Raw genomic sequence first — 22,619 nt, 5'->3', positions numbered from 1 at the left:
TTATAAATCCAAGTTTCTGAGCACTTTACTTGTGACGTCAGTGGCTAGGCTCTTTCCAAAGTAGAACATGGAGCATAGATCTATATAATGCATTAAACAATTGCATAATTTTCTTCCAATAGTTCACCTTTAACTAGGTGTCATAAAATGCAGTTTCATATTGCAAAATATATTCAATGCACAATTAGTAGTAACCAAATAACATGCCAGAAAGCTACCTATTTGGAAACTGATTAAGTTAATATTTTGAAATTAAATGAAATGTGCGTAGACAAAGAAATGTGGAGCCATAATTTTATTTACTTACTAACCATTCATTTATTTTGCATCTACAGATAAGCAAACCTATTCTGAACACCATGGAATCCCAGAGTGCCATAACCATCGGAAGACAATATGAGGTGGTGGGAATCCTAGGTGAAGGAGCATTTGGCAAGGTTTTAATGGCCAAAGACCAAATATCAGGTAGAGTGCAAGTGCCTAAAGATTAAAAAGCGTACATTTTGCTAATTTGATACTGCTTAAAAGTTTTGTTTGAATTGTATGCACTCTCCCTTTCCCCACCCCATCCCCAATTTATACACCGATAGCAAATACTTTAACTTGTGCTTATTATTTAACCCTAAACCTATATATATGAAGCTTCTCCAAGTTTTTAGTTATGATATTTTAGCTGGTAATGCTTTATCAAATAATGGTAGAGCAGTTGGGAGCTAAATACTGTCAATAATTTGAAATATATAGCACAAGGTATAATTCAGGATTTTAAGATGTGGATTTGGCTTCTATTGACCAAGTTTATTTTAAACAATACTTTTTTTTAAAATCTTTTTCCTTTGAACAGGAGAAGACGTTGCACTCAAAATGATAAGAAAGGATCGAACCTCATTTCCTGCATACCTCCATGAACTGCAGGTGTCTATCTTAGTGTCCGGTCATGAAAACGTGATCCACACACATCCGGTCTATGTGCCTGATCCAGACCACTTTGTCATCAGCCAGGAGTTAGCTACAAGTGGAACCTTGCATTCTATCATTGATTCTCAGGTAAGCATCACATTTTATGCAATATGCACTTTATGAATATATCCAGTACAATGATATATTGAAATTGTTTAATGTAAGAGTTGAAGTCACGCTAAACACATACAAAATACACAATAAGTTAAATTGTCAGCAAAAATCTTTTTATACTTTTTTTTATAAAGCCTTTTATATAAATTATAAGCTACAAGTAAACAGTTTTAATAGGGTAGTGTGAAAATAATTGTGTTGTAGATAGAACTGTAAATAACATTTTTCATTTGGAATGAAAACCTTTATTCCAAAGCTTATAAGATTTTATATATTTAAGGTTATGTTAACAGTTTGTTTTGTTGTATGCAATAAATACAATTTTTTTTTTTTTTTTAATTTTTTTTTTTTTTAAAGGTTTGCTTTGGGGATTCTCAATTCCTGTACAAGTCATTAACATATCCTGTCAAATTATATTTGAGTCTTTTATTAAAGGTTTCCCCCCCCCCCCTTTTTCTTTCACTTTTAGGTTGGTATTCCAGAAGATGTGGCGAAGCGCTGTGCAGTGCAGCTGGCAACAGCTCTCAATTACATGCACAGCAGGGGGATAGTACATGGTGACCTGAAACCGGACAACGTGCTGCTTATGGACAAAGACTGCCATCACATTAAGCTGGGTGACTTTGGTCATTCCCAGAGTATTGGCAGTCTTGTCGGCTGTATGTCACACATTATTCCATATATGTCCCCAGAAATATGTAGCCTGAAATCAAATGAGTGTTTGATTCTGACCCAGAGTGTAGATGTCTGGGCTTTTGGCATTCTCCTTTATGTGGCACTTACAGGGAGCTTCCCATGGGAAAAAGCAATGTGGGACGACCATGATTTCAGTGTGTTCGTTGACTGGCAAAACAAAGGAGACTACTCCTCTCCTCCTCTTGGCTGGGAAATGTTCACAGTGGAAGCAATGGACATGTTCTTCACATTGCTGTTCCAGAACCCCTCCTTGAGGCCTTCCAATGATCATGTGCTGAAATATCTCAATTATCCATGGCGGTCAATTGATATTTCAAGCGACAGTGAGGAGCCATCGATCGAAATACAGGAGGTGACCATTGAGGAGAGCCAAGAGTATGAAATCATTATCATACCGGGAAATGATGAGGTGGTTATTATAGAAAATGGGGACACGGAATGTGTGTTTGTTGCAGGAGCAGCAGTAGAGTCCGGTGACATCATCTATGTACTGTGACAATACGTGATCTAGTTTGGAATCCCAGACTGTTGCAGCTCCTGGGACAGTAACTGCTTAAGTAAATGCATCAGGCTGACTATGGCAAAGTGGAAGGTGTTGAAAGCAGGATGAAGCTACTGCTACAGTGAGTTTTTTTTTTTTTAAACCATATCTTTCATTAGTTCCCCAAATTAGAGAATGATTTGTCACCTTAGTTACTAGGTGCATACAGTGCATAACTGGCAACCATTTAACTAAGGTATAAAAGTTAGGAAGTAACCAAGTACCATAACTTCTATAGGTATTGTAGTCACCACATTCAATGTCTTTGGGTGCTCATGAGTGGTTTAATACTAAAGTTCTCTTGGCTCTTTGCACCCAAATAGTTACATAAAATAATGGTTAGTGGAGTTAACTGCCTATGTAAGAGTGACTGTGACTCAATGAGTCAATAAGTTCTTATTGTAAATACTCATGACTATGTAAATTAACCATAAACACTTTACTTTTTTGCACTCATTTCAGAGCTTCCATGTGCGGATAATATGGGGGAATAGGATTTGCAACTGACATTGAAGCCTGGAACTCCTGTCCACCCCAGTCGGTATTCCCAGTTACAACAGCAAAGAAGAGTTCTGCAGGAGTATGCATAAATGGTCTTGTGTCTGAAAACAGATCATTTGGGGGGCTCACTAATATGTTGATATAGATACATACACACCCATAGCAAGAGGCTTTTTTTCTCCCCATTGTTCTCTATGGAAGTCTACCTGTCACATTGACTTTAGATCCAGTGGTGGCCTTAGACATCCTCCAATGATGGTTTTAGAGAGTATTATGGCTTGCTTTGTTGACAATGTGTGACTTTATGCCATTGTGAACAGTTACAGAATGCGGATTTGGTGGTTTTGGGTACTGCTAGGCACTGGCGTACTAAGGGGGGGGGGCGGACCGCCCCGGGTGCCACTAGGGTGGGGGGTGCCAAGACCCTGTCTGGGGACTGGAGGGGGCTGTGTGAACTGTACGGCCGCACAGTACCCCTCCACCCCATGGTAGTTAGGGTGCCGTGCGGCCAGAAGAGCTCACACGCCAAAGTGCAGCTGAACTGGCCGCATGGAGGTAAATTGGGGGTGGAGCTAATTAAAAATCGGGGGCGGGGCCAAACCGGCAGAAGGGGCGGGACTTGTAACTGCCTGTTACCGGCTGCTGTACCTGCCTCTCCTCAGGCTTCAGGGATTCCAGTCCTCCTCCAGCCCACTGTCTGTAAGTAATAGTGTGTGACTATGACAGTGTGTGTGTGTGTATAAAACTGTCTGTAACTGTGTATGTATGTGTATGTGTAACTCTATATGTAACTGTGTGCATGACTGTCTGGCTATGACTGTGTGTGACTACCTGTAACTGACTGTGTGTGTAACTGTCTGCCTATAACTGTGTGTGCGACTGCATGTGACTGTTTGATGTTGCCTGTAACTGTGTGCTTGTGACTATCTGCTGCTGTCATATGTGTGTGTGTGTGTGTGTCAATGTATATGTGACTGTCTGCCTGTAACTATGTGCATGACTGTCTGGGACTGTATGCGTGACTGTCTGCATGTGACTGTAACTGTAAGTGTGTGCAACTCTCTGCCTGTGACTGTGTGAGTGACTGTATATGTGACTGTGTGTGTGTGTGTGTGTGTGTGTGTGTGTGTGTGTGTAACTGTCTGCCTATAACTGTGTGACTAAAAAAAAAAAAATTAAATTTTTTTTACAAGTTTTTTTTTCTTTTTTGGGGGGGGGGAAGGAGGGGGGAGAGGGGATGCCAAGCACAGGATCCGCCCCGGGTGCCAAATGCTCTAGGTACGCCCCTGCTGCTAGGAAAAGGAAGACTACAGATTAATGGGTCATTAGCTTAAGGAGAAGAGCTTCAAAGCCCACACTACACTCTTCCAAATAGCCCTTCATCTCTATTTAGTAACATGCTACCAGTCCAACAGTGCTGAATTTCCCATTAGGCATTTGCCATGTAAGGTGTTTTTTATTTATTTATTTATTTTTTTAAAGCACTAGTGTGTGGTAAGGTGAATTGTTAGTATAGGATTCACATAAGAGGTTTTGCCTTGATGTGGCACGTAAGCTTTTGAGATAGTGCACAAGAAAGTTTCTTTGGTTTGTATTGTGTACTATAGTCATTGCTGCTGCCCAAAACTAGTAGGAATTTGAACGCAGAAATTCATTTTGTATGTTTGTAAATGTGTCTACAGTTGTATTTTGTTTTACCTTTTATGCCTGCAATTTCCAGATAATAAATTCAGTATTAAACAAACTTGCTTTCTCTGCCTTTTTTTGTAGAGAGGGGTTTGGCAGGGTGCATTTTTAAATTTTTCCTACAGATACCGGATTTGTAAATTCAGTCCTGATGTCATACAAGGGTTTAAGAGTGAAAATTCCACATTTTCATATTTTGAATAAATGTTGGTAAAACCAGTTATTTAGGACCATAGTAATGAGACTGGTGCAATGACTTAATTCCTTGAAATTAGGTCTAACAGTTTACAATTTAAAGTCTTAGCACCAAAACAACGTTTAGAGGGTTACTCCAACAACCATGACCACTTCAGTGATTTGAAGTGGTCATGGTGGTATGAGTCAGTTATGTGCAGCGTTTCAGCTTGAAAAACGATATATACTGATGTAGTGGACCGCAGGTAACCCGACTCGTTACTTCCGCTAATTCCTCCTCTCAGCCAGACTGGAACCATTAAACATGCAAGCATCCATTTCCCCCAGTCACCAGATGAAACCGTTCTGGGAGTCAACTGATTTTATTCAGGCCACACTTGCATGGGGTCTTCAACACAATGATACAGGGTTTTTCTTCGCAGGGTCCATTGTGTCTGAGAAATAATTACGTGAGGAAAATATGAGGAGATAGCCCAAAACAGTTCCAGGGAAATTGGTGCCCTGGCCAGTCTATGTTGGGGAAAATCATGCAAGGGATTCTCTTGATTTCGGGGAATGAATGCTCCCCCCAGTCGGTAGTTATGAACTATAGAAAAAATGTGTAGATAGGGCAAATAAAATATAAATAGTAAATAGCAAAAAATATAAAAATGGGCAGCTTCACACAGTATATGAGCGACTGATCTAGGGGAAGATAATAAAACTAGTGTGTGCGCACCAACAAATAAGGAGATGTCGATCAAGTAATAAAATGTAATACAAGTAATGACTAATTGATAAAATCCATAAGGTGACAAAAAGGTAATAAACTGATAAGTAAACAGCAGTCTCCTAACAACGCAGTTCCAGGTAAATAATGTATATATAGAAATGTTACAAGTAGCAGTGTTCAGGATACTGCTGCCATAGAAGCAACAGGACTCTGAATGCAACATTGAAACAGCTACACCCAGGACTCACAGCACACAACCCTGCAGGACTTGCCATAAGCAGAGCCTGGGCCCCATACTATATTGAAACAGCTACACCCAGGACTCACAGCACACAACCCTGCAGGACTTGCCATAAGCAGAGGTAGCATTTCTGGATGATCGCTTCCCACCCTCCGCATGGTAATCATTACATTTATAGATAGCTCAAATGACCTGACTTTCATGTTAAACCAGTTATGTCCACCAAGCCCTCCACACCCAAAATAGCTATACTCACACAATACCTCTTTAACCCTTAACCCTCCTAACCACAGCTCTTAAAAACACAGCACCTACTCTCCTACTAATGTTCTCACTTTCTCTCTCACTTCCCTCATCATTCAAATCTCTCTCATTTTACTTACCTGTTCCTGCTAACACCATCTTCATTGCTCCCTCTCTGCTCCCCTCATCTCTGTATTCATCACATGCACTTTACTCATATTTATCCAGCCTTTCTCCACACACTCTCCTAAATCCCTTAAATACAAGCTCTCATCCCCAACATTTAAATCTTACTACCACCTTCTCTTCCTTTCCATCCTACTACTCCTAGCAGCAGATGATGTCTCTCCAAACCCTGGTCCCTCCACTACTCAGCCACCTGGTTTAAACACCAGAAACCACAACAACCTAATACCCATTCCATGTAATTCTCACTTTAATTCCTCTTTTAAAGGTGCCCTCTGGAATGCACGCTCTGTGTGCAGCACCTTTAAATCTACTTCCATCCATGACCTATTTATCTCACACTCCCTAAACCTACTTGCACTAACAGAAACATGGCTCTCTCCCTCTGATACTGCTACCCCTGCCTCACTGTCCTTTGGTGGTCTTCACTTTACACACAATCAAAGACAAGCGGAGATTAAAGGTAGCGGTGTAGGTTTTCTTCTCTCACCCCACTGCTCCTTTAAATCCCTGCCCACTCCCCATTCCCTCTCTTTTCCATAATTTGAAATTCATTCAATTCGCCTTTTCAAACCCTTCTCTGCTAACATTGCCGTTCTCCATCGTCCCCCCTGGTTCCCCTCTTCCTTGACCACTTTGCTGCCTGGCTACCCTACTTCCTCTCTTCTAATATTCCATCCCTAATTCTTGGAGACTTCAATATTCCCATTAACCCACCTTTAACCCCAGCAGCCTCTAAACTACTTTCAATTACTTCCTCCCTTGGACTATTGCAGTGAGCTAATTCATGTAGCTGGCAATACCCTCGACCTTATTTTCTCTTATTCATGTACTATATCTAATATATGCAACACTCCATTTCCTCTCTCTGATCACCACCTCTTATTGTTTGCTCTCAATTACCCCCTCACCCAACAACCTAAGCCTAACCCCCCTCAGCTCAGGAGGAACCTTAACTCTATTGACCTCCAGCAGCTGTCAGCTGACATTGATTCACAACTGCTATCTATGCCTTCCCTCTCCTGTCCCTCACTGGCCGTCTCCACATATAACACGGTAGACGTTGCATCCCTGTACACGTCAATAGACCACGAAAAGGGCATTAAAGCTATTAGAGAGATTCTAGAAAAAGACGAAAATATGCACAAAGCACAAACCACTTTGATTTTGAACATCATTCGTTTTATCCATTTCCACAATTTTTTTGGGTTTGAAGGTACATATTACCTTCAGACGTGTGGAAATGCTATGGGCACCAGGTTCGCACCTAGCTACGCAAATATATTTGTAGCGGATTGGGAAGCCAAAAACATTTGGGACAATAACCCATACGGTGCGAACCTGGTGCTCTGGAAAATATATAATCGACGACGTTCTTATTATCTGGGAGGGAGATAGGCAACTTTTAGAGGCTTTTTTAACATACATTAATGTCAATACTTACGGATTGCGGTTTACAGCTGAAATCCATACCAAAAATATTAATTTTTTAGACCTTTTTCTTCATTGGGAGTCGTTTGCAATAAAACATAGTTTAAGCCAACGGATGTAAATAGTTTTATAGAATATTCTAGCTGTCACCATCCTAATTGGCTTAATAATATACCGAAAGGACAACAAACGAGACTCCTTAGAAATTGAACCAACAAAATTGATTTTAAAGAACAGGTTAAGGTATTAAATAAGAAATTTGAAAAAATACATTATCCTCAAAAATTGTTGATAGATTTGGAAAAACTGATAGAAAATAAAGATAGGGTGAAACTTTAAAAAAATAAAAAGGTGTATAAGAAAGACAACAAAGATTACAGCACGTCCTTTCTAACTAGATATAACAGTAAGGCACATCTTGTTGAGAAAACCATCAGAAAGTTTTGGCCTATTTTAAAACAGGATCAATTTTTAACAAACATTTTACCAAATAAACCGCAGATTTATATAAAAAAACTCAGAATTTTAAATCAATTTTAGCTCCCAGCGCTTTACCACGTATAAATGCCTCTGAGAAAATAGAAACTTCAGGAAGTAACTTTCTTAAGGAAAAACCTAAAGGCTTTTTTAAATGTGGACAGTGCAGTACGTGTAGGTTCCAAAAACAGAAAACAGAATTCACATGCACTGCCACGAAAGAAGTTTTTAAAATAAAGAATTTTATAAATTGTCAAACAAAAAACTTATTTATTAGAGTGTAAATGTGGTATGCAATACGTAGGCCGTACAATAAGAAACTACACATCAGGATTTTGGAACACCTCAATGGGATAAAAAGAGGAAACATAAAGCACAGCGTCCCTAGACACTGTATAAATTGTACCGATTTTTAGCTTCCAAGGTTTTAGATGCATAGGAATAGATACCACAACACCCCATTGGAGAGGGGGAGATATAGAAAAAACGCTAGCTATGAAAGAGACTGAGTGGATCTGTAGACTTAAAACAATTTCTCCAAAAGGGTTAAATGTAGATCTGGATGTATTAGTTTTTATGGATTGATTCAAGTTCTGATTATTGTAATTTTTTTTTTTATTGTGATGGTTTAATTATTGAACTTTTTAGTATTTCTAGAATTCCTTTTTTTTATACTTTGAAGATTTTCAAAAGAATCCGATGGTGCCCTCGCCATACCTCCTAAAAACTAGAATAAGGATGACTTCATATGATATTCAGAATATGAGCTTTGTAATGATTCTATAATTTGTTCTATATGTATAGGTAAGATTCACTATATCATTATGTATTATTGCCCCTCTTTTTCCCTCTGTAGATATGCTTAACTTTTTGTAACCTATATTCTTTTTAACTTGAAATCTATATATTTTTAAATGTCATTTTTACTACAGATGTATAATATAATGGATTGGTCATTCGCGGTATATATGTTTTTAAATGAGGAATTAAAATAATTGCTTTTAGTATTTTATAATGGTTAATGTAATGTTGAATGAATCAATCCTTTATATGTAATGTTTCCGAGTGCACTTACACCAGTCCGTAAGACCCGGTGGTCTAATACGGAAATGTGTTCGGGCATAGAATACCAATAAAGTTATTTGCGTTCCAAGGTTGGATATACATGCATGCGCGGCAACGTGTACGGAGACGCTAGCCGCAGTGCGCATGCGTGTAACGGGAGGAACACGCAAATTGAACGATTTAAAAACCGGAAGAAAGAACATACACACAGCTCTTTAAAAAGTCAGTGAGACGAAACGCGTTGAGTGGTTGAAGTCTGCCAGCACCCCCACAGACTTTCTTGGACCACACTTCAAGAAACCACTGTGGTACTCCACAGATGTAGCCAAAATAGTAAAAAACAAAAAGTTAGCATTTAGTAATTATAAAAAAACCCAGAGTGAGGAAGACAGAATGACCTATAAGATTAGGCAGAAAGAGGCTAAGCAAGTTATAAGAGCTTCCAAATCACACACAGAAGAGAAAATCGCACAGTCAGTAAAAAAGGGGGACAAAACCTTTTTTAGATACATAAATGAGAAAAGAAAAGTAAAACAAGGATTAGTTAGATTAAAAACAAAAGAAGGAAGGTATGTAGATGAGGATAAAGGTCTAGCTGACTGCCTCAATGAATATTTTTGTTCGGTATTTACAGATGAAAATGAAGGAAAGGGACCTCAGTTAAGAAAAAGGATAAATGAGTCATTTATTACACGTGAGTTTACAGAGGAAGAGGTTCTATTTCAACTGTCAAAAGTAAAGACAAATAAGTCAATGGGACCTGATGGAATACACCCAAAGCTATTAAAAAGAGCTTAGTGGTGTACTAGCAAAACCATTAACAGATTTATTTAACCAATCATTGATAACAGGAGTAGTCCCAGAAGATTGGAAGTTAGCGAATGTTGTGCCCATTCACAAGAAAGGTAATAGGGAGGAGTCGGGCAACTATAGGCCAGTAAGCCTAACTTCAGTAGTGGGGAAAGTGATGGAAACCATGTTAAAGGATAGGATTGTTGAACATCTAAAAAACACATGGATTTCAAGATCAGAGACAACATGGGTTTACTTCAGGGAGATCATGCCAAACTAATCTTATTGATTTTTTGATTGGGTAACTAAAATTATAGATCAGGGTGGTGCAGTAGACATTGCTTACCTCGATTTCAGTAAGGCTTTTGACACTGTTGCACATAGAAGGCTCATCAACAAACTACAATCTTTGAGTTTGGATTCCAATATTGTTGAATGGGTAAGGCAGTGGCTGAGTGACAGGCAACAGAGGGTTGTAGTCAATGGAGTATATTCGAAGCTTGGGCTTGTCACCAGTGGGGTACCTCAGGGATCTGTACTTGGACCCATTCTCTTTAATATTTTTATTAGTGATATTGCAGAAGGTCTTGATGGTAAGGTGTGTCTTTTTGCGGATGATACTAAGATATGTAACAGGGTTGATGTTCCAGGAGGGATAAGCCAAATGGAAAATGATTTAGGTAAACTAGAAAAATGGTCAGAGTTGTGGCAACTGACATTTAATGTGGATAAGTGCAAGATAATGCATCTTGGACGTAAAAACCCAAGGGCAGAGTACAGAATATTTGATAGAGTCCTAACCTCAACATCTGAGGAAAGGGATTTAGGGGTGATTATTTCTGATGACTTAAAGGTAGGCAGACAATGTAATAGAGCAGCAGGAAATGCTAGCAGAATGCTTGGTTGTATAGGGAGAGGTATTAGCAGTAGAAAGAGGGAAGTGCTCATGCCATTGTACAGAACACTGGTGAGACCTCACTTGGAGTACTGTACACAGTACTGGAGACCCTATCTTCAGAAGGATATTGATACCTTAGAGAGAGTTCAAAGAAGGGCTACTAAACTGGTTCATGGATTGCAGGATAAAACTTACCAGGAAAGGTTAAAGGATCTTAACATGTATAGCATGGAGGAAAGACGAGACAGGGGGGAATATGATAGAAACATTTAAATACATAAAGGGAATCAACACAGTAAAGGAGGAGACTATTTAAAAGAAGAAAAACTACCACAACAAGAGGACACAGTCTTAAATTAGAGGGACAAAGGTTTAAAAATAATATCAGGAAGTATTACTTTACTGAGAGGGTAGTGGATGCATGGAATAGCCTTCCAGCTGAAGTGGTAGAGGTTAACACAGTAAAGGAGTTTAAGCATGCGTGGGATAGGCATAAGGCTATCCTAACTATAAGATAAGGCCAGGGACTAATGAAAGTATTTAGAAAACTGGGCAGACTAGATGGGCCGAATGGTTCTTATCTGCCGTCACATTCTATGTTTCTATGTTTCTATGTTTCACACTACAGACTTGGAGTTCAGCTGAATATAGACTGACTTCCACTGAATCTGGAGAATTGGATCCATGTTGCAAAGGGGAATTTAGCCCAGGAAGGGGCTGACAAGCTTTTACAGCACAATCTAGACATATGTCCTTATTGTGCCAATATATTTGTGAGTGTGCATTTTTATCCTTTTATCATTTTTATTCGTGTAATTAAATACTTCACTATATATTGTATTGTTCTTATCTCTTTACATGACGATTTGTGTCTACTATTTGGTAAATATATTCAAACGTGTGTGATTGTGGTGCCCCCGGTGGTATATGTTTTTTAAACTATACTATTTATTGGCTTGTATTGTTTGGGATTGGGAGTGATCCCTAATTTCGGAGTGGCTAGCCTGCACTGAATTATGCACTTTTGTTCCCACTTACTGCCCCTTTTCAACATATAACACTACCCTCACAACTGCCTTGAACACTGCAGCCCCCCACTCTAAACATGCACCTCGAGGAGGACACAACCCCAACCTTGGCATAATAAATCAACACGCTATCTGCAGAGTTGCTCCTGGAGGAAGTCCTGCACCCAGGCAGACTTTCTCCATTATAGATTCATGTTTATTTCATACAGCGCAGCCCTTGCCCCCACCAAACAGTCATACTTTTCCTCTCTCATTAGTTCATGCACCCGCAATCCCAGGCATCTCTTTGACACCTTTAATTCCCTTTTCCGCCCTGCTATGGCCACCCCCCAAACTAACCTTATAGCTGATAGCTTTGCATGTTACTTTACTGACAAGATTGAATAGCAAAGGAAACAATTCTCCCCTCCTTGCCGTTCTCTCTCAACCACACATAAATCATGTTTTCCCTACCTTCCAGACTTTCTCCCCGGCTACTGAACAAGAGGTGGCTGCGCTTCTCCACTCCTCTCGCCCCACCACTTGCCCGCTCGATCCTGTCCCATCTCACCTCATCAGATCTCTCTCCCCTTGTCTTGTGCCTACCCTAACACATCTTTAACTGCTCTCTCTCTTCTGGCACTGTTCCTGCTGACCTTAAACATGCCACTGTAATACCTATCATGAAAAAAACATCTCTTGACCCATCCTCCCCCTCTAACTATCGTCCCATATCCCTGCTCCCTTTCTCATCAAAGCTTTTGGAAAGGCTTGTCTTTACCCGTGTGTCTCGCTTCCTTAATTCCAACTCTCTCCTTGACCCTCTTCAGTCTGGCTTCCACCCTCTCCACTCTACTGAGACCGCTCTTATCAAAGTGACTAATGACCTAATCTCAGCTAAATCCAAAGGTCACTACTCCATATTAATTCTCCTTGACCTCTGCTGCCTTTGACACCATTAATCATGCTCTCCTCCTTCAAACTCTCCAATCGCTCGGTCTCTGTCCTCTCTTGGTTTTCCTCCTCTCTCTCCCAACACTCATTCAGTGTCTCCTTTTCCAAGGATACCTCCTCCCCTCGTCCTGTCTCGGTTGGAGTTCCCCAAGGCTCTGTCCTTGGTCCACTTCGATTTTCTCTTTATACTGCCTCTCTTGGAAAACCTATTGCCTCTTTTGGATTCCACTACCACCTGTACGCTGATGACACTCAGATATACCGCTCCTTACCGGACCTCTCCCCTGGCGTCCTGCAACGTGTCACTGCTTGTCTTTCTTCCATCTCTGAACGGATGTCCTCCCACTTTCTGAAACTAAATCTCTCTAAAACTGAACTTGTCTTTCCTCATCCGAATACTGATCCTCCTCTCTCGCTCTCCCTTCAAGTCAGTGATATCCACATAAGTCCATCCCTGCAAGCGCGCTGTCTTGGCTACATACTTGACTCTGGTCTTACCTTTGAGTCTCACATCCAGTTTGCCAAGTCCTGTAGGTTCCAACTCAAAAACATAGCCCGCATCCGCCCCTTTCTTACGCAAGATGCTACCAAGGAGCTTGTCCATGCTCTAGTAATTTCCCACATGGATTACTGTAACCCTCTCGTGATTGGTCTGGTCTCCCTAAAAGCTAAATTGCCCCGCTACAGTCTGTAATGAATGCTGCAGCTAGACTGATTTTCCTCTCTAATCGGTCCTCTCACACCTCACCCCTCTGCCAGTCCTTACATTGGCTCCCTGTATCCTATAGGAGTCATTTCAAAGTGCTAACCCAAACATTTAAAGCACTGAACAATTCTAGCCCCTCTTATATCTCTTCACTGATCCATAGGTATGCCCCTCCTCATACCCTCCGCTCTGCCCGTGACCACCTCCTGAGCGCTGCTTGCACCCATACGGCCAACTCGCGCTTGCAGGACCTCTCCTATGGAATAGCCTGCCTACTGCCATCAGACTCTCCCCTAGTCTTCAATCATTTAAGAAGGGCCTTAAAACCCATCTCTTCAGGAAAGCTTATGGCCTCCCAGAGTAACCTCTACCTTACATACCTGTCTCTTGCTCTCCTATGGGACAGTGCTTTGCTCTCTCCTCCAGCTCTGCTTCACTCCTACTTGATATTTCCTGTCCTAATGTTTCTAATACCCCACCTCCTATAGTCTGTCAGCTCATTTGAGCAGGGTCCTCTTCAACCTATTGTTCCTGTAAGTTTTCTTGTAATTTTCTATTTATTGTTACATCCCCCCCTCTCAAAATATTGTAAAGCGCTACGGAATCTGTTGGCGCTATATAAATGGCAATAATAATAACAACAAACTAATGGGTAACAAACTAACTCCAATATAAATGTGGTGCCACAGAAAATAAAATACAGATTAATACACTCAAAGATGTATTAGCATACTCAAAATTCTAATCTAAAATATTTAGATCCTGTCTATGATATTTCTATGCTCTAGCTTGACTCCTCCCATTAGTTCACTCTGGTTTTAGTTGTTTTTTCTACAGCATTAGAATTTGGAGTATGCTAAATTTGACTCTGGCTTGGAATCCATCCAGAGTGCTCTGTGTCATTTTACACAAATGACACAGAGCACTCTGATTGGTGGATTAAGTAACCAGAGTGTTATGAGTCAAATTACACAGCGTGGGAAAATTCCAAAGAACTTTCCCACGCTGTGTAAAATGACAAAGAGTACTCTGACTGGCCCAAACCAATCAGAGTGTTCTTTTTTTTGCACTCTGATTATTTTATTTTAAATTCGATGGGTATGATTGCTTTTTTATTTGGCCTTTTTTGGGGCTGAAAATGTAAGATTTTAGGAGAAATGACTAGGGGCTTGGGGACTCCTAGTCATCTTTGAAGAGGGAAATTTGTCTTAGGGCCCCCACCTGCAGCGCAGGTGGGGCCGGGGGGGGGAATAGTAGGTCCCCCCTCATTATCTTTATGGCCCCCACCCACCGCTCAGGGGTGCGAGGACAGTAGGTTCCCCCTATCATCTTTATGGCCCCCCACCCGCTGCTCAGGGGTGGGGGCCGGGGGGAGGACAGTAGGTTTCCTCCCTCATTATCTTTATGGCCCCCACCCACCACTCAGGGGTTGGCGCCAAGGGGGGGGTAGGACAGTATGTCCCCCTTATTGTTATATAGGGCCCCCATCCACCGCGCAGGGGCAGGACAGTGGGTCCCCCCTCATTGTTATGTAGGGGCCCCACCCACCGCGCGGGGGTGGGGTTAATAGTTTTTTTTTTCTTTTTTTTTTTACAGTGAGCAGCCATTTCAGAATCAGCATACTCCAAATACGAACATATGTCAAAATCATCCACATTGGTCCATTGGTTCAAAAGATAGATCAAAGTCCTTTGTGACCAAAGGAAGCATGGCATATCTGCCCAAAACCAGTTCCACAGAGTCTATCCTGGAGATAATTAGGAAGTAATCCAATTATCTCCAAGGACAGAGGCAAAACTCCATTAAGCACATGGCAGTAAAAAGACAGTAAATACAATAAAATACACAAGGTTACATTTATTACATAAAACATATCCCCAGAAAGCTTAGGTCTGAGCGCACATTATTACTGAATGGCTCTCAGACCACACACACACAGTTCAACTGCCATGGAGCCAAAGTATTTTATTACACGAATAGGCTCCATGGCATAGCTATCTGGGTTAAATTAGTTCATTCAGTAAATCCTAGAATCTACCGAACGCCAGAGCAGAAATACATGAATAGACCTTTCTGCATAGGAAAATAAAGTATTTAAATGCCGGTCCATAGTCAAAAGGCAGGCAACCAGGCTCCTCCAATGCACAGTGGTGAGATTGGTCTAGTCACAGTGGCTGTGTACTAGACAGCCACTAGAAGGCACTTCTGTGTCCCTAGCACAGGAAACCTGTGTGAGGACCTCCAGCGTCACTCATTTCCCCATAGGAAATCATTTAAATGCATTTTCAATGCTTTCCTATGGGGAGCACTAATGCGCATGCGCAGCATTGCCACGCATGCGCATTAGGTCTCCCCGGCCGGTGGGCGGGATCAGTCTCGCCCACCGGCTGACGCAATCACAAGGAGGAGCGGCGGCGGCGGAAGCAGCGACGTGGAATATCGTCGCTGCCTCTGGTGAGTTACTGAAGGTGTTTTAAATAAGGCGCATCTTGGCGCAGAAACGCGCGCCAAGCAAACGCTGCTGTTGGCCTTTTCTTTAAAACTTTGGAAGGAGCACCTATGATAGACATACTTCACCTGTTTTGAACATACTCTTAGCAGCTAGCAATCTGGATTATAGAGAGTTTAGACAGACATTCTGGGGATTGGGGCAGATTTTGATATTTACTTTATATGGAATATACTGTTCAGACATTTCTAGATAATGCACTTCAATTTAATAGAAACTACTTTACAAAGTATCAAATCTGGGTTTTGGCATGCTCTGATCTCGATTAGAAATATCTGAGTAACAGGCTGTCAACACCCTAGATACTCTGCTTATATGAGTTTTGTCTCATTAGAGGATAACTTTCAAGGATTTTCTTTTTTCATCCAGACCTAACTTAATTCATATTAAGGGAGATTTAATCCCTTCTTTCTCTTACATTACACTGATTCTTTTGAAGGCTAACTTAAAGAGTAGCTGTTTCTCCCTTGCAAATAGTTAACCCTCTCCCTCCTGAAGAGTGCATCCTATACTCAAAATAAGAGGAGTTAATTTTTGCTGCTCCAACCAAACATCTACTCTTGTCCAATTGTATTTCCTAGCTGCTTCAATTGAGTCTGTTAACTTGGGTGTTAGTCTTTTGCAACATATTGACATTAGTAGCTCAGTTTTAGCACCGACACCTCACTCAGTGTGTCAGCATCTACTAGCTACCTTCTATCAATAGACATATTAGAGGCTATGAGAGTGTATATATTTTTCCCTTTTTAATCAGTAGCACAGTTTATTTGCACTGTTTTCACAGATTTTGTTTGTCAAACACATGCAATAGTTATTATTTTAACCTTTGAAATGGAGTTCTCACTCAATATGTAGGTAACACCCTGTAAGTGTCTGAGATTTGGTATCCGTGCGATTATACACCCAGATTCCTTTTCTTATTTGAATCATACAGGGTATCTTTATTTTCCTCTAATTATCTGGGTTATGCCCATACTACCCATTTAGTCCTTTTTTGACCTTTCGGCAAGATTTCCTGCTCCTTGGGTCTCCTTCTTCTAACATTGAAATCTAGACTTTCAGAAATGTTACTTGAGAAAGGCAACACATGGGTATAGGCACTTATTGCTGTATTTTGGTGTATTAGAGGCACTATGTCTTAAGCTACACAAAACACTCCATTTGAATTGACAGGCAGGAAAATGCGGTTGAATTCTCCTAACAAACCATGCCAATATCTACCCCACAGAATGATGTGATTGCTAAAAATAAATGGTTGCAAGTGCTGCAGGAAAATTTGGAGAAAAACCTTCCAACATGCTACTCATATGTGCAAAATGGCGCCTCCTGATTTTTCAAAGCTTTTAAAGGGGGGTATGGTCATGATGATAAAACAAAAAGAAAAACAACCTTGGGAGGCAAACTGGGAGGAAGGTCCTTACAAAATAACAGATACAATGGAACAAGTGCAAAGACCTCTTGATGGTTCACGGAATCAAATGGGGCAAAATAGTTTGTGGGTTCATGCAGATCAGTGCAAATTGTATAAACCTACAACATAATTTAATATATTGATACTGCTTTGTTTTTCTTTGTTTATTTTAGATCATTTGTAAGCAGACCTACAGAGGAAAGTTGGCCGGTAACAGACGATGTGGTCGCCAAGACAACAGTGTAGCAGAAAGAAGTTGTTAGTCAGCATCCTGACAAAACGATATTCAATCAGGAATTAAAGTATGACTTATTGGGAATAAAAAAAAAAAAAAACCACCAAGTATTAAAAAGGTAGTTGGTTTTGGGACAAGATGGCCATCTACAAGTATGCAATGTGCAAATTAATTTCACAAGAGATGGTGTTAATTTAAACATTAAAATAGGTACTAATTTAGTTGGACCAAAGGCTCATTTGTACAAGATAATGTAAAAACAGGATCATGGGAGCTTAACATGTTACAAAATGCATATATCAAGATTGTTAATGGAGAAATGGTAAATTGGTCAGGTGATATGTACGTGAATGTTGCACAAACTTCAGTATCAACATGAGGACAAGGTAGTGATATCTATTAATACTATCCAATATTGGCTTATACATTTAGAGAGACAGAATTCCGCTTAAATACTCCAGGTATACCTTGGATATGGGAAATACGAGCATCTAGGGAATTGTTGACAGTAAGAGTTAACATGATGCTTCTGGTAACTGATTATGTCAGATATTATGGTGAAGCCTAGTCTTGTAGATATCCAGGAAGGAAAGGAAAGACTTGGATTAACATGTAGTACACATAATTTTACCCCCTGAGTCTGTAATGACATTGAAAAGGGAAGGGAACTTTTTGGGTAGCATGTCACATCCAATGCCAAGAGGTTTTTCACAGAGGTGTACTGAAAGGTGGATTGGTCGGAAGAAAGGTGTGTTTTCTATTTAGACAATCCTACCTACAGTGATAGTGGAAACTAGCAATGCTGTCTAATGTTAAGAAACCATGAGAGGTGGTGATGTTAAGGTAAATGTATTCTCTCCCAGAATGGTAGAATGCAAAATTAAGGTTTAAGTTAATAAATCCCTTTCAATTGAATCATTTTCAATCAAAGCCTTTATTAGATGGGGAATTTGCAACAATAGGTTTGCATTTTAATGTTTCTCAGTGGAAAATCTCAACTAAATGTCCACAATGTAAGGAACAAGGCTTGGAACATTGGTTAGGAGGAAATAAAGTATATAAAGAAAAAAGTACAATAGAAGGAACTATGGCTGGATTTGGTACTACAGGAAGTATCACTAATTCTATGGATATTCAAACATTAAAGAATGATTTGGGAACTGTAAGGTTAATAGAGGAAAAGGATTGAACATTCAAAGAGGTTTAAATCAAATATTGCAAAATATGGTTATGAATATAGCCTCTGTTATTGCACCCTCTGTCCAACATTTACAGGAATGAGAAATGAAGATTCATCACAGGCAGCCAGAGCTTGTTTGGAGACACAAATTGAATATTCTACAGATTTTAAGGTGATGGCACAAGCATTACAAGGTGGTGTTACTCCTTGTGACAGACCCCTCGGTCTTGGAATTACTTGTATTGTATGCTCATTAGTCTGTTTGTTCGTACATTTATCTGTCCGCACGGTCCCCATGTAATTTCCCAGTTTCACCTAAAATATTTGCCGAACGGCTGGCCACTCAGCAGGGAAGTATGCTGCTAGTTAACCTCTTGGCCTCAGAATGTTGTGCTTAACCGCAGACACTTCCCCTTGTTATTGGTCGGCTGGGTGGTCGTCGTTTGTATGAACGAACACGAGGTGGAACTAAAAACAACTACTATTTTAACACGAACACCGCTGAAAGCCACCAACCTCCCTTCATCGGTCCGTTATGTACCTTTTCATATGAACAGAGCCACCACAGATAGCTAGCCTGTGGAGCCCATTCGTATACCGAAAGACTATGTGAAAGACTTTGGCTCCATGGCGATTGAACTGTGTATAGGTTCTGAGCGTTATTTGGTAATATTGTGTGCTCAGATCTAAGCTATCTGGGGATTCGTTGAATGTGTGGATTCGGTTTATGTATTTAACATATATAAAATGGAGGTTATGCTCTGAGATAATGGAGTTCCTTCCCAATTATCTCCAGGATAGAGAGGAGGATCCACATCATCTAAAGGTGAGAGTGTATTGCTAAACTGTTTTCATTGGCTACTGTATTACTTTTGTCACAGTTTTCCACCAGGTCCCCTAGGGGAGTGTCCACCTGGTGGAAGACCTGCATAAATACTGGGCAGGTAGCCCACATTAAACCAGATTTGTGCTTGACCCTCAATACAGAGCCTTGTACGGGGGGCAGGGGGAATTTTCATATGGTTTTCCTGTTCGACTGGAGTGTGGATTTCATATGATTGCTTGTTCGGCTGATTGGAGTGTTCGGTAGCTGCCTTTGTATTCGTGAAGGCAATATCTCAAACAGATTTAACCCCTTCTATACCCAGGGTGCCATTACACTCCTAAAGAACTTAAATGTAGTTTACGTTTGCTAAAAAATGAAAATATATCAGATTTAGGGGTTAACGATATATGTTTAAGTTCTTCTTGAATCCCAATGTCTGGTATTGAAAAAAAACGCCGTTCAATGTCGGTGTTAGGGATTCCCATTAGTAACACAATTATCATGATTTTGTTTCTTGTAACATTACTGAACTTGAGCAGGTAGATCTTTCTAGTTGTCTACATTTTGCTTCCAAAATAATGTTTAAATATCCAAGTCGAAACCATTTATCATTCATGGTTTCATAATCAAAGTAAAATTAAAACAACAATCCTCATGAAATTGTAACTCCCATAGAAAGAAAAAGTATGTGTACAGGTTAGGTCAAATGAGATAGTAAGAGCTACATTTCCAGAATCTACACATTCAGAAACATTACTGAAAGTTTTATATTGTATCAATGGAGGTCCACTGACCATACATATACAAGGAACTCAAGTTAGTATATTGAAGAGTCCTATACAAGGAGATATGCCTATTCAATTAAATATGTTTCAAACAAATGAGTTTCCATGGAGAAAGTCGGCAGATGAGATAAGAAAAGACAAGGTATTGAAAACAGTTGAAAGATACAGAAATTCTTGCAAAATCTGTAGGTTCAGCAATTGTAAATATTTTATTTCCTCCATTTATTATTGATGTGTATCTTTAATCTGTATCGTTTTAAAAGTAGTTATGCAATGTAGATTTAGAAAACTATATATATATATATATATATATATATATATATATATATATATATATTCATAAATGAAAAAGGTTAAAAAGAAGGAGAATACATTAAAGGAAACTAAACCGGGTAATACACCATACTTCCAAGGAATCTCAGATACTGGGATAGCTATGACCACATTTCTTATACCCAACGACTGATATGAATGTGATACAAATGATATATGAATGGACAGGTAAACATTTTGTTATGGTTTATACATAAGTCGGTGGATTGGGGGGGTGGAACCTCAGGGCTCTGTACTATTTTTTTTATCTGCTTATTTAACAGCTGAAAGTAAGCATCACAAGCCAAGTGTTCAAGTCGATTATTTTGCCTATTCGTAACTGAATATTCTATTTAATCTCTTCAGAACATTTTGACACATTAGGACATTGCTCTTATCTGCATTAAATCTCATCTGTCCAACATTATGCAGTATGTTTTGAGGAATGCACAGGCGTCTTATACCCTTCAATGGGGTCGTGTTGGGGGATATACAATGCTAAACAATATGCTAGTGAACAAGGTGCAATGCATTTAGTACTTTACTTTTAATTATATATAAAAAAAAAAGTCTTAAGTATGAATGCAAAGAGTTTTTTTTCACTACACACTGCATCTGTTTCCCCCCAATCAAAAGCTTATCGTAGAATACACTCAAATGGTGAGTAGAGATCGCTTTAAAAGTAGAATATTAAACACTGAAGTTTGTCTTTGGACGTTTGCTGCCTGCAAGGGAGAACCTTGTTACATTGGGTCAGCAGTGCACAAGGCATGATGGCAGGCTTTGCACAGCATGGTTATTGAGTAGCCTGGAACAGAGTTGAGGACTGTCCAAGTCATGTGTCCAGGGGGGGTGCAACTAGACCTGGCACAAAAGTGCAAGTCTTCATTAATATTAAATACAATTTGTTTTACTACTGCAAGTCGGAGTAATTTAAGACATCGCAAAATCATGAAGGCTGCTATAGGTTTCACTTTGCTGGCTGTTCTGCTTTCAGATACAATCTGGCTCTGGTCATGTTAACCCTTCAATGCTGACGGCATGGTTTGTTTCACCTCAGAACCCCAATTGCTAGGTACCCTCACAATATTATCCTTCATGTATTTTGCCTTTAATAAGATAACTATTCATTAGTGCAGCCTGATAGCTCTCTAATCTCATGTCAATTAGGGCAATTAAGCCAAATGACTAAAGAGTGGGAACCCTATTGATACGTTCTGGACAAAAATTTGAATGGATAAAATGTCTATTTTACTCTGTGCACTTGTGCTCATTCAGTAAATGCTTCCCCTCTGTGTTTAGTAACAGTTTCCTCTCTAACCCCTCGTGTAACAAAATGGAGATTCACTGTGATAAATTGGCTGTTAGAGGAACTGCTTCCTTTCTAATCCTTTCCCCGCCTCCTTTGTTCAGTAACGGCTCTCAAGAACTTGCCACGTGTAATAAAATGGTGCTGGGATACAAAGGAATGTCATGTGATGATTCTGGGGTCACGCCTAGTGGGATGGTATCAGGAAAGTCCCCTTAGACTGTTAACCAATTGTTGAATGTATACTTTGTGTTATCTATGACGATGCATATGGCATATTTCTGGTTTATAACGAACTCCCACCCCTCGGAATAAACACATTCAAGTCTTTCAGCAACCTGCAAATTGAGTCTGGTGTGAATTACTTCAGGAAGCATGCACGCATATACTTATTAATTTAGACAGGGGCAGATTTACAAAGATCAAACTTTATTTGAACCATAACAATACATGTCACTAGGTAACAGACCACATTCCATCAGTTTGTCACCTACCATCAAGGGCTATTTTCCACTAAGTGCCCTAAGAGTAGGCATTTGTTAAGACATTCACCCTTCACCCCTTTTCTAAACTAGCCATCTTGCCACCTCTGATTTCCTTTGTTAAAAAAAAAAAAAAAAAAATAAAAAATAGATTTCTAAACACAA

At 39.9% G+C, this 22,619-nt stretch overlaps 1 protein-coding gene across 1 annotated transcript; it reads left to right on the top strand.

Moving 5' to 3' along the window:
- Nucleotides 1-359: 359 nt before the first annotated feature.
- LOC134585227 (serine/threonine-protein kinase SBK1-like) lies at nt 360-2,266 on the top strand. Its single transcript, XM_063440695.1, has 3 exons — nt 360-465; nt 845-1,047; nt 1,544-2,266. The coding sequence occupies exons 1-3, from the start codon at nt 360-362 to the stop codon at nt 2,264-2,266; spliced, it is 1,032 nt and encodes a 343-aa protein (XP_063296765.1).
- The last annotated feature ends 20,353 nt before the right edge of the window (nt 2,267-22,619 follow it).

The sequence above is a fragment of the Pelobates fuscus genome, chromosome 2, assembly GCF_036172605.1.
Source record: "Pelobates fuscus isolate aPelFus1 chromosome 2, aPelFus1.pri, whole genome shotgun sequence".
Lineage (NCBI taxonomy): Eukaryota > Metazoa > Chordata > Amphibia > Anura > Pelobatidae > Pelobates > Pelobates fuscus.
This window is presented reverse-complemented; position numbering and strand designations above follow the sequence as displayed.